Consider the following 14,368-nt stretch of genomic DNA (forward strand, 5'->3'; position numbering starts at 1 on the left):
TACTTCTGCTGGTTAGATATTGCCAATTGGGGTGCTTTTGCTACCTAGTCAAGCCAACATATTGGTCCTACAATTAATCTTTTATGGCACCTTATTGAACTTTAATTCACTTGCACTTTTATAGCAGCTTCTTGCATTTTGATTCACTTGCACTTTTTGGGCCCATTTTCTAAGCATTTATGAGGATTGGTGATACCTATCCTCCATTAATAATAATAATATTTTAATAAAACATGGACCACACAAATTACTCGTGCCCAATCTCTTAAGTGTATACCGAAGGAAAGATAGAAGCATCCTTGAAAGTGGAATTAAAAATGGGCAATGTAAAAAATTGCTATAAAATTTCCCTCCCCTAATACAATGGTGAGTATGTATGTAGGCATGTACCACTATACCCTTATTATGTACTCGTAATATGTTGACGTATAACCAAGAGCCTTTGGTAAAACGATTTAAACTATGATATTTATTTAGTTTGATGAGCCTATAGATCAATTATGAGTTCATGAACAAGTAAGTTACGTGTCCTTTCCTTTCTTTCCCGCTGATCTCTTGAAGAGGCTTGATTGACACAATTTTCTTTCCTTTTTTTTCCCAGCTAATCTCTTGAAGTATCTTTATTCTAGGACGTGGTTGTTGGGACTGTAGGAAATGTTATAAAACGCTAGATTCTAAATATTTGTGAGAAACACTTGTATTTCAATCTCTTTTGTTTGGACTCCTCGTCGTATTATACTCGTATCAAGTATTAGATATTCAACACGTGTAGGATAATAGATACTTCAACACTCCAATTTGATTCAAATTCTTACAGTTTTCAAAAAAGAAATAAGTTAAATATTTGGACACGTCTTCTTGTTCGGATTCATTATACAAGTTCGGGTAACATATATTGTCTATAACACTAGTATTCGACTTATCCCACGGTTATATGGTTTGTTTGTTGATCCCATTTCAACTAATGCACAAGGAAAGCTTGTCATTGATTGTTTTCCTCTTAATTTAGTGGGGTACATTGGGGGTTGATCTTTTTTAGATTTGATGATTATTACAAGGTACTTTGGAGCTTACGTTGCATGCCATGTCCATTCAATTAGTACTATCCTCCTCGTTTTTGCTTGGGGTTTTGATTAGTTACAAAGGCTAAATACACATAGATGAGTTTCAAATCCAATCTTTGGTACGGATTTGAAACAATCTTGCCCACTTATAAGCAATATTCCAAAAAAAAAAAGGAAGGGTGGAAAGGAAAAGGAAAGGGGGAGAAAAATTGGGAAATCCCCCTTGTTTGGCTAAGAGGGATAATAAAAACATTTATTTCTAAATCTTTTCGGGGAGAGATTTGGTTATTAACAGATTTAAGGGATTTAATTTTTTTTAATTCATTCTTTTGAGGTTATTAAAAAATTTAAGGACTTAATCTCTTCATATTCATTTTTTCGAATTCCTCTCCTCCAAAATTAGCATTCAAATTAAAAAAAAATTATATTTTCCTTCAATTCTTTCTATCCAAACATAGTATATATTTAAACTTTAAACGAAAGGGACTCGTTTGGTAGAGCCGTAGAGGGGAGAACATATAGTGTGGAAAATGATTTGCCTTGAAAATATTGTTGATGAAAAACACTAATAAATTAGTAGTTTTATAATTGTACTTGTTATTTCCTTTACCGGAGCATTGTATAGAGAAACATGTCTTATGTTAATAATTTTTTTTCTTAAATCCCACCCAAAGAAAGGAGTGGCTCTGATTGCATTTTCCATAATGATTCAAGCACTGACGGAGACTACATTAATCTGCATTACGAGCATGAATACTGGTAACTGTTGTTGTATTTTGGCTATTGGTTTTTATTTCTTGAAATCTTTCTTTGGGTATTTGGTTATGACTGTTGGCTGTTGCTTTTTGTCTGATTTAGTCAGTTTATTTGACTATTTAATAGTATTGACTTTTTTTTAGTTGTTATTTGTTAACCTAGCTGTACAAATTATGCGTTAATGAAGATGTCTATAGAATTAGTTTTTCGTTATTGTCTATTTATTAGAAAAAAAGTGAAACAACTATGTTATGAATGGTAGTATACTAATGTGATTATAAATGATAGTATACTAATGTGTGACTTGAGTGCACATTAAAGGGTTGAATTCATGTGTGTGACTCTTGAGTTGTGGAATCCAAAAGGGTGTAATAAGGTGAAGAGTATTCATGGGAATTATTGGTGTTAATGAAGATTAAGGTGAAGAGTCTCATGTGTGTGACTCTTGAGATAATGCCTTTTCAAGTTCTTAGAGTTATTTCATAGTATTCATTACCCTAAATTAACTATGTATTTATGTGAGCCATTCATCTTCAAGTACCTAGCACTATAAATAGGGCTCTCATACCCACACTTCAAGTATGCAAAACACATCAAACACAACCCTTAAGCCAAACACATAGCCTATTGTTGTTATCTCTATCTCAATTGTAATTCTTCATATTGAAGTGTTGTTTGTATTCATTTGATATAATATAAACATAAACTACACACCACGGAGGACGTAGCCATCATTGGGTGAACCTCCTTAAATCTTTGTGTCCTTGTTTGTTACTTTGTCAAACTTAATTTTGCTCATTGTTGTTTGTTCTTAACATCGTAAGTATTTGGCGATCGTTTTCAAACTATTTTACGGTCAAAGCAAAAAACATAAATATCAACTATTCAGTTGGCCTCTAAGCAATTTACTTAACTATTTGATCAATTTAAATCAACCAAAAACAAGTCAAAAAGCCAATTACCAAATAAGACTATTGCTTTAACTTTAGCCGAACTTATTGATAATGTCAGGGGAAATACGAATTGCACACTTCATAAGCCAAGGAAAACCATATAGCTATATGATTTTAGGAATGATATTTCCTAAGCTTATGAAGATTGAAGTGTATGCACTTTGTATATCCGCGATTATATATTGACATGCACAATGAGTTGAAACTAATTTAACACATAGATATGATAACAATACTCTATTATCTGAATTATTACTCCAAATCAAAATTTTCCCAGTTGGAAAAAATGAACTGCTGCATTAGGTATCCCGACAGGCTACAGGTTATTGATCAAGAGCACACACAGTAAAGAAGTAAAGCAAGCCCATACAGGCTGCCGCTGGTAGAAAACAACCTGGTAACGACTACTTGTATGGTGTTTTCTCGCTTGTTCTCTTCTTCAAATATTGTTCTAGTCTTCGCAATTAGAAATATTATCAGTAGGTATGGGACCTCCATAATCTTAGTCTCTTTCTTTTATCCTTATATATTCTGTTTTTATTATTGTTTTTTGTTCATTAGTTTTCGGATGCGTTTAGTAGTGATGGCATTTCTCTTGAATAGGAAAGAAAATAATTGTTTTAGTACATGATTATTTATGTATATCTACAACAATAGTCAATTACTCTCTTCGTCCCAAATGAATTATAATAATAGAATTTTTCTAAAGATTAAAAAATGATTAGACTATTTAAATTGACAAACTCAAAAAAAGTTAAAATATTTGGATTAAAATAAAAAATCGGTAAAATCCTTTCCAAAAAATTATTATAGAAAAATAATATAAACGAACTAAAAAATAAAAATGTGCCGTTGCTAAGAGACAGAGGGAGTAAATGGCAAAATAGGTTAAAATTTTAGTTCTCTTAAGTAGGACTAATACTTCTATTAAGTTGCGGAAAAAAGAATTTAGAATGCATGATTAATAGATAAAAAAATGATTTAATTCACCCGTCTATTCATAAGTCGTAATTAATCTAATTCTACCTTTTACATTTTTAAAAGTATTCTCACCTTTATTAACTTCACTATCAAATAAAAAGTGGCATTGTTTTAATGATGAAATTCTATAAGTGAGATGGAATTATTACTTGAATAAGTGAAAATTCAGATGCTTGAAACTCAACAAATAAAGTTTCTAGTTAAAATCATTTTTCCATAGATAAATTGTTTTAATTAACTAAATTTTTATTACTACTCTATATAAAAAAAATTCAAATAGTAATTGGATACACTAGAAATTATATAAATTATAATTTATATATGTATTTAATGACGGATCTGCAAAGGACTATTAGAGTGTCATGACTCCATGTAAAAAATTTTGAAAGAAAAATATCACAAAATAAATTTGAGGCCCATCACAAAACTAATACTAATTGTAATTCTACAACGATTAGCATTTGCATGTAGCGTGTAGGGTGATAATATGGCATCTTCATAGTTAGAATCTTTGGTCTTTTCGATATATACTTCTGTAGTTCTGTTGGATCATGGACGTGGTTAGAGTAATCAGGGCTCAGGGGCGTACTGAGCTGTGTGGGATGTCCAATCAATGTCCAATCACACTTGTTCCTCAATTTAAAGAGTCTCATATTAAAATGACATATTATTAGCCGATTCGTATTTGTCCTCATCTTTTTTATTTTATCGCCACCCCTATCAAATGAAATTACAAATTTACCCCTAAATTTTAAAAAATTACAACTTTGCCATTGGACTTAAAATTTCTTATTTTTATACTAATAATAATAATAATAATAATATTTAAAAAAATAAATTAAATATAATAATTAAAACAAAAATAAAAATTTAATAATAATAATAACAATCACAATAGTAATTATAGTAATAATAATAATAATAATAATAATAACAAAAAAAAATTTTTTTAAAAATTATAATAAAATAATAATAATAATAATAATAATAATAATAATAATAATATAAATAAAATTAATAAAATTTTATAAAAAAAAATAAATAAATAATATCAGTCACACAAAAAGTGCGACTGCACCTAGGTCGAGTCGCACAAAAAGTGCGATGTGCGACTCGACCTAGGTACAGTGGCACTTTTTGTGCAAGTGGTATTAATTTTTTTTTTTTTGAATTTCGAATTATAAAATTTCTTTTGTTTAATTAATTTATTTTTTAAGTTATTTTTATTTAAATAATAATAATAATAATAATTAAAAAAATAAATTAAATATAATAATTAAAACAAAAATAATAATTTAATAATAATAATAATAATAATAATTATAATTATAATTATAATTATAATAACAATAATAATAATAATAACAATAATAACATAAAAAAAATAATAAAAACAAATTATTTTAAAAAAAACCAGTCGCACAAAAAGTGCGACTGTACCTAGGTCAAGTCACACTTTTTGTGCGACTGGTACTAAATTTTTTTTTTTTTGAAATTTTTTTGTTTAATTAATTTATTCTTTAAGTTATTGTTGTTTAAATAAATGTTGTAATAAATTATTTTATTTTAATATGATATTATATTATGATAATGTTATTATAATCATTAGTTTTGAATTTAAATAATTTATTTGAATGTTTAATTATTTTTTAATATAATAATAATATATTAATTAAAATTCAGTTGTTAATTAATTTTTTATATTTTATTAATATTTTTTTTTATTAATTTAGTTGATAATGGTGTTATTAACTCCAATGGCAAATTTGTAAATTTTTAAAGTTCAGGGGCAAATTCGTAATTTCATTAGGAGAAGGGGTGGCGACAAATAGTAATGCCCTATTATTACGGTAAACTAGTTGGTTGATGTTTTACTTGACACATCAAAGGTTATATCTTCAAAAACTATTAATTATATTTTCAAAGCAACTCTTTAATTTTTAAATATTTTTTCTTATACTCACTCCGATCTTATGAATTAGTCCCATTTCCTTATTTGGCAAAACCTTTGAATTAGTCTCATTTCTATTTTTTGCAATCCTTTTTTACTTAAATACCCTTAGTTCACACAAGTAATTACGAATATACCCCCATATACCTTACTTACCCAACTACCCTTCACTACTTACCCTTTACTATTTACCCTTTTTAATGGACCCCACACAATCCTTAATATCCGTGCCCAAGCAAATGGGACTAATTCATAAGATCGGAGGGAGTATTATTTAATTTTTACACATTCACCAAACATCAATTATCACTAACTTAATTTATAAAAATAATCAACAATTTATTAAATTTTTGTACTTAAAGGAAAATTATGTTGATTTTTTATTTAACTTAAAAAAATCTCTCTTTTTATTTATAAAGATATCAATTTTAGAAATTTATAAAAAATAAACAGCTCATTAAAATTGTTTGTTTCGCCCTAGGAGTGATAAGACATCAATTTTGGATTGAATATAAGTATTAGCACTCTTAGCGAGGGAGCAAACAATTTTAAAACTTATCACTCTTAAGTCTTAGGAGCAGAGCAAATAATGATTAATCCTATTTTAATTTGTCAACGAATAATGATTAGTCTTATTCTACCTACCATGCTTCATATCTGCAATCACTACACCTAATTTTACGAGTTTACAATTCATTATATTGACACTAATTTAATGTAATTATCTTATATACTCCCTCCGTTTCTTAACAAAGTTTTTATAAGGAATACCTACGGAAATTAAGATAATAGAATATAATGAAGATATTTTATTGAATAATAAATTTGATTGGGGAAAAGTAGGGATCATAAATATTAAAAAAATATTAAAAGAAAGTTAGTGGAAAAAATATAGGGTGTAACACCCGAATTTCCTTCCGTACTTTACGATTTTAGTTTTGTTTAAGGGATTGGATATTCACCAAAAAAACATTGAAAAGGACGAGAGGGAATTCGAGTGTTACTTGGGAACCACAACTAATAAAAAAATGTTTTTATAAAATACAATGGAAAACATATGGAACCATAAGAGATATAAAAATATTAAAAATTTAAAATAAAGTTAATGAAAAATATGTGATGCCATACGCATTATTAAAATATAAAAATAAGGATGATTAAGATTATTTTTATCCAAAATTTATGATATGAATAAAAGCTCTTTACCAGAAATAAATAGAATGAAATTGAAGAACCTTTGTCTATCTTAATCATTTTATTGGCGATTGTATATATAAGAACCTTTACTATCAATGAAATTGAAGAAACTAATTAATACTCCTATGAGTCCTATCTGACTATTGTAAGAGTGCACGTCCTCGTCCACTTTAATAAAGAAATAATTGGGACAACTATTATTAAAAATATTTATAACATCCGTGTTTTATACGGTAATTTATTTGGTTAAAAAATAATTTTAATGCAATTTTTTTTAAAGAAAAAATCCTAAACAGTTTCATGTGGAAGATTGGAAGTGATATTTATTTATTTTTATTTTTATATTTTTTAGATCTAGTTTTTGCTTGTGTTGTTTTTTCTGCAAGCAGATGTACTCCTGAGACAACGTTGTCACTTATATCTTCTTATAGATAGATGTTGGTAAAATTAGTTGTTAATATTCGTTGTTAGCTACTTTCCCTATCCTTATGAAAAACACTTAATATTTGATGCATGAAAATGCTATGATATAGTCTGAGCAAGATTGCAAAATAGACTGTATCAGCACTTCCAACTTGCCTTCCTTATCATACCGGCTATTCAGGACCTCCCTTGGATCAGCTTGCAATTCCAGAGAATCAGAAAGCTGTTTAGGCAGAGCATTGGCTTCAAAGTTTCCCTTAGCTAGCTCAATTGAGAAGTGTGAAAAACAGGATGTATTCCACTGTAGCTAGGTAGAGCCAATTCATAGGCTATTGTACCAATTTTCTTCAATATCTTTGTAAGGACGACCATAGTAACGTGGTTACAGTTTTTCATTGTATTTGCGAGAGCGATTTCTGTCTGTAAGGTTGTAATTTTAGGTACACGTATTCTCCATTGGAAAAATTAACGTCTCGTCTCCTTTTATCTTCATTGGCTTTCATCACTTGTTGTGCTCTTAACAAATGAAATTTTAATTCATCCAGCTGTGCATCTCGTTCTTGTAGCATTTCCTCCACACTACCCATGGTTGTCATTCCATGACCAATACGACGGAGCGGAGGGGGTGGTCTCCCATGTAGAGCTTCAAAGGGTGATATCTTTGTAGATGAGTGTGGGGAAATGTTATAGCTGAATTCGGCCCAATGTAACCAAGACAAATACATGTTTTTATACTAAATATGTTTATATAAATAAACAAATTGATTAGGATTTAAGAAGAAGAGAAGATAATGGACAAAAACAAGTTATGCAAAAACACTAAGTCTGATATGATTTTATTTTGATAAGAATAAGTAATAAATATAATCATCAATTTAAAATGGATGATTTAAAAACAATTAGCCAATGACACAAGCTTCACGCAGTTACACAATAATCTGAACGGGTTCAAGGATTTGATTTTGCTAAATTAATTTTCCTTTCTCTTCGAAATTATCATGAAATCTAAAAAATCTTAAGGATAAAGTAGTCAAAATTGGTGTAAATAGTTTGGAAAAGAAAAAAAGCAAGGAAAAATCAAACTAATGAAGTAAGAGATATTGTTGTTAGATATCATTTTTCGGTGTGCAATATCTTAAACAAAGAGTTCATATTCGCATAATATATATTTCCTCGGATCTTAATAGTTGCTATAGTTCTTGTGGTAACTATTATTCAGCAATTGATCTTATTTTGACCTGTTCGCAGTTAGTAACTGCAAACAGCATGCTGCACAAAAACAGATCAAAATAGTTGTTCGCAATTAGTAAGTGCGAATAACTATTTTGTCTTTTTTGACATGTTCGCAGTTAGTAACTGTGAACAGCCCCAAACCTCAAGTTTGGGAATTTCACGCTTACTTTTGGAATAAGTTTAAAACTTAGTTTATTTTGTTAATTTTTTTTATTTTTTCTCTTATGTATTTCAAATTTTCATAATTTATCATGAAATAACTAATAAGGTCTGCATTGGGCCTATTTCCAATCCAGTTTGGAAAATTTGAAAAAATAAGATTATTTAACAACTTTATTTCAAAAGTAAGTTTCGTAAAAACTTTATTATCAAAATAAGCATCTGTACATCCAAACTTAGGCTTGGTGTAATGTCGCTATTACTAACAGCGAACTAAAAAAAAAATAAAAAAATCAGTAAAGTCTCAAGTCGTTGTTACTAACAGCGACTTAATGCGTTTTATCAGTTACTTCCTCATTCCAACCTACGAGATTAAGGAGTTGACCAGTCAACCTTAAAATCGTTATTACTAACAGCGACTTGAGACTTTACTAATTTTTTTTTTATTTCGCTGTTAGTAATAGCCACATTACACCAAACCTAAGTTTGGATGTACGGACGCTTATTTTGGGAATAAAGTTTTTACGAAGCTTACTTTTGAAATAAAGTTGTTAAATAATCCTATTTTTTTCAAATTTTCGTTCAGCTTGCTCCCATTGGGCTTATTACCCACCCGACGTGGATAAAGTAGGTGTTGTTGAGTCCAAATATGTTATCATTGTTCAGCTAGTCTTTTTAAGAGACGTATCTCAAGCCAAATCCATCAAAAAGTAATGTCCACTTATCTTATTCTTAACCCCTACTTATATTATCTTTAATGCTTACTTTTCGCATTCTTAATGTCTACTTTCAATATTTTAAATGTCTACTTACAACCTATTTACAATATTTTGTAAAATATATAATAGGCTGGCGCAATTACAGAGGTCTCAAAGAGACCGTCTATCATAAGAATTTGTGATCATTGTTTGGTACCATTATTAAGGTTAGTAAAGCAGGAAAATGACTCAAATGAGAACCTTTCATTTAACATTGCTCAATTCAAAAATAATTATTATTTTAAAATATTAAAACTGTTAATTTTAACATAAAAAACAACGTATTAAAATGTTAAACAATGAAAAATAAGTATTTAACAATATGTGTAGAGTTTTAATTAATTTAATTAGACTATTTAGTTAAATTTTATTTAAAATAAGAGTTATTCCTTTCCGATTGACAACATAGTACATTAGACAATTAGTCACTTTGGACAATAGTACGTGAGTAGTACGAGTATAGCCTGCTCATGAACCAGCACACCACGACCCTAGTTTGTCACAGACTTAGTACACAACACAATACCACATGTAACTCATAGCCTCATAGGCTCATCCCTTCAATTTATAAAATAAATTTGGAGACAAGCAAGCCGGTCTATTGGCTGGTGTAGTGAGTGCACCTAAGGTTAGTAAAGACACAGAAGATATTTGGCAAAATAGTTTATTTTTATTTTTAGCTTATTTTGATAAAGATAAAGAATTAAGTGGCCAAACCAATCAATGTTTAGCGAACTAACTGGTTGAAATAGCTTATTGATAAGAATAAGCTGATTTTGAACAAGCTGCGCGACTTAAAAATCAACTGGTCAAACCAGTTAATAAAATCAACTAAACAAATCAGCCACAATAATCAGCTATCAGCTGTTTGCTAAAATAGCTAGTCTCTTGAGAGACCGTCTCTTTGAAAGACGTATTTTAAGCCCAACTCATTAAAGAATAATGTCTACTTATCGTATTCATAATCTCTACTTACTACCATATCCTTAATGCCTACTTTCAATATCTTAATATCTACTTATATTACTTATAATGTCTATTTATAATATTTTAAAAAATATATAATAAAACAAGTCTAATTAGAGACAATCTCTCACAAAAATTTGTGTTGCCAAAAACCATCACAATCCACATATGCCCCTCATCAATCCACAAAATAACGTTTGGAAATACTCCAAATTGAAAAGAAAAAAAGCTTGGGAATTCGCATTCTCCTTCGGTTTCTTTAAATAAGTAGTACTAATTATTTTAGAGAGTCGAGGTGGAGGAAATAAAAACAATACTCTAAAGGGGGAGTAGTACTACTTACTAGTCTACCAATAATAATAGTGTAGAGTTTTAGTACATTAAAGCGTGACACATTTTGGGTTTTCGTAATACACTTTGATCTGCTGTGTCTCTTAATCTACCCTTTCTGACATCGACCTTCCCTTTTTTATTATTATCGTTAGTCCCTCTCACTACCACCTCTTTTTACCTATTTTACATTATGACCAGACCCATCTCCTCCTAATCATCCTTTTTTTTATTTCTCAATCTAATTTTAGATTTTTAATTACTCTATTTGTTCCAACAAAAACAATCAACTTTGACTACATGTCTACAGTAACTCACATTTCTTCACTTTTTAATAATTACCTTTTTTTCTTGATCCAACATCAATAAATAAAAAAATTAAAATCTACAAGTGTTTTAGCAATTTTAATTTAGCCCAAAAAAATATTAGCTTAGCTTGTGCCGAATTGAAATATAGGAAAAAGGTGGTTTTATTTTTTATAAACATTATTGTGAATAACCCAATCTATTTTTCATTACCTACTAATAATCCCACTTTTTGAAAATTTTTTAATAATTCAATCTTTCTTTTTAATTTGTTGTCAATACACCATTTAGAAAATGACCTTCTATATCATATTACCTCTTATCTTCTTTTTTTATAATAATCCAACCTATTTTCCATTATCTGTCAATAATCTCACCTTTTAAATTTTTTTTAATAATCTAACTTTTGTTTTTATTTTGTTGTTAATAGACCCTTCAAAAAGCTATATACTCAATTTTTTTTGTCACAAGTTTATAATTATTCAGCATATTTCATCCATACATATTAAGTTTCTTTTAATTTCTTTAACACAATTTCTCTTCAATTATTATCAAAAAATCCACAATTTTTAAAATATTCAATTTTTCTTTGCCAGTGATTTAAAGGATTGTATACTTTAAAGTGAAGTGAAAAACATACAACTTTTATTAATTTTTTTATAATTATATTGATTGTAAAATTTTAACGTGTATATTTCAACTAGATAAAAATAACACATAACGCCTAATGGTTCGGCAGGTACCCGACTCAATGTATTATGTGGCTCATGGCCCAACCTGATCAAGGCATTATTTTTTAAAAAAATTGACCTGCCATTATGGATCAACGGGCAGCGGATCAAGTCAAGCGGGTTGGATTTTTAACGCCCCTAATTAATGGGATATGTATCTAAAGATAATTACTATTTATGTAATAATCAACTTCCTAATTTTGGAAAATAATAATTTATTATAAAGGAAGAAGATGAGAGGTTGGGATTATTGGTAAGTAATGAAAAATACATTGAATTATTATAAAGAGAATAACCTGATATAGCAGGTTATTTTTTAAAGGGTCTATTGATAACAAACTAAAAGCAAAGGTTGAATTATTAAAAAAATTTCAAAAGATAAGATTATTGACACGTAATTGAAAATAAATTGAATTATTCACAACAATTTTTCTTTATTTTATTGAAATAATGACAAAATTAAAGCCTTTTAGAACCAAAAATTACATCTTTTACAATTTGAACTAAACCCTTACATTAATTATTATATTTTAATTTTAGACTCAAATCATAAAAAATATATATATATATTTTCAGAAGTGGAGTAATAATGATTTATAAGGTTGAAAAATGATAGACTATATACATTTAGCAAAAATTTAAATTAAATGGTAAGAAAATTTAACAAAATTAGACAAAACTTCACTATTCAAATGCAAATGCAAATGCAGTATACATACCGGGTATTAACTACCAACATTAATAACACCATTATAATATTATATTTATATAAACCCAATAACAACACATTAATTTCTTTCCTAATAATTTCATTACTCCCCAAAATCCTTCTTTGAATTTAATTTGAAAACAAAAGAAAAAAAACAACAAAAAAAGGTTTAAGGGAATAATTTGATTATAATATTTTATTGTTGTGAAAGTTTCTACACATTCGGACCCCAAAGACGATTCCATAAACGAGATTGAAAGATTCCAATGAAGTCCGGGAGTACCTTCCTCGCCAACCCTTTATGCTGTTGTTGTTGCTGCTGCAATTCCTTCTCTTGGGTCCCACTTTCTACCTGTTCTTCGCCGGCGACCGGAAATTGGTCCGGTTCAGTTTCTCTCACCTCCACATCAACCATAGCTAGATTCACCGGCGACGGCGTAATTTCTCTCTCCTCCACGTCATTATCAGCTAAAAAAACCACCTCTGGTGTAAGGGGCCCACTTGACTCTTTACCCACCATTGCTTGTGTACTGGAACAATTACCGTTTTTTTCTCTCGTTCTGCTACAACTAGAACTCTTCTTTTTAGTTTTTTCACTAGAAGAAAGATGTTCTTCAAAGGCTTCAATGGCTTGATGGATAAGTTCACGATGAGGGGAAGAATCCCAACGACACCAAAAACTTGTGTAACAGTCAAAACAACCACAATCAAAACTAGGAGATTTGTGAGAATTTGTTGAAGTTTTTCTATTGGGTTTTTTCTTGGGGTTGATTTTCTGGTCAAACGAAGAAGGGTAATTAAGAGTAGAGGATTTAAGAGAGTGGGTAATCATATAAGCAAGAACTTCACGGTCTTGAAGAGAAAGAACAGAGATTAGAGTAAAGATTGCAGTTGGAAGAAGATGATTCAAGGAGGAAATAGGGTTTTCATTGTTGCTTGTTGTAGAAGATGAAGATGAAGAAGGAGAAGGGTGAACTTTTCCTTTCTTTTTGCTTTTGTTGAGCTTCATGATTATGGAGGAATTTGATTTTTGATTGTGGGTGGTTTAATTTTTGTTGTTAATGGAGAGAATAGTAAAATTGAAGGTAGAAGAGTGAGAAATGAGGGGATGGAGAAATGGGGAGCTAAAGAGTAAAGAAAAAGTGGATGGTAGGGTTTCTTGTTACTACTCTTTGTTTTGAAATTTTTTTATGGAAATTGGGGTTGATTAATTTATTTTTTTATTTGTAAATTAAGAAAAAGAGCCATTTCTTTGTCAAAAGTTGGTCTAAAAATCTTTAAATACTCTTTTAATTTTTGGATGTATCTTTTAAACTCAAAATTAGTGGGGGAAATCTATAAGTGTAATGGTCTAAAATATTTTTTAATGTGAAAATAAATTTTGTAATTTTTTTAAGAAAATGCTAAATACAGCCCTAAAGGTTGTATATAAGAAAAAAAATTATATTTTATTTACGTAATTTAATATTATTTTTGCTTTGGAAATATAAGAATTAATTAATTATACTTTATTAGATTAACATTTATTCTTCCTTGGAAAGTTAAAATTATTATATCAAATATTAATTGTTTTTCAATTTCAACATTAAATTTCCTTGAAAAGTTAAAATTAATGATAATAAAATTAACTTATCGATTTTTATGTACAGCGCTAAAGCCTGTAAATATCATTACCCTATTTTTAAATGACTATGTAATAAGTATCTTTAGAAAATTAATATTTAATAGAAAAAGAATTGATATATCATAGATTCAACTAAATGTGTTAATTGCATCTGTAATAAAACGTGTTTTTTTCGATAAGAAACACCTTACACACCTTTTCTTTAATGTGATCATGTAATTTAATTT

The 14,368-nt window shown here is 28.9% G+C and overlaps 1 protein-coding gene across 1 annotated transcript; it reads right to left on the reverse strand.

Annotated features, from left to right (window-relative positions):
* Positions 1-12,460: 12,460 nt before the first annotated feature.
* Positions 12,461-13,695, reverse strand: LOC130808907 (uncharacterized). The gene has a single exon (XM_057674459.1). The coding sequence runs from the start codon at positions 13,524-13,526 to the stop codon at positions 12,732-12,734; it is 795 nt and encodes a 264-aa protein (XP_057530442.1). The 5' UTR covers positions 13,527-13,695; the 3' UTR covers positions 12,461-12,731.
* Positions 13,696-14,368: the final 673 nt, after the last annotated feature.

The sequence above is a fragment of the Amaranthus tricolor genome, chromosome 3, assembly GCF_026212465.1.
Source record: "Amaranthus tricolor cultivar Red isolate AtriRed21 chromosome 3, ASM2621246v1, whole genome shotgun sequence".
Classification (NCBI taxonomy): Eukaryota; Viridiplantae; Streptophyta; class Magnoliopsida; order Caryophyllales; family Amaranthaceae; genus Amaranthus; species Amaranthus tricolor.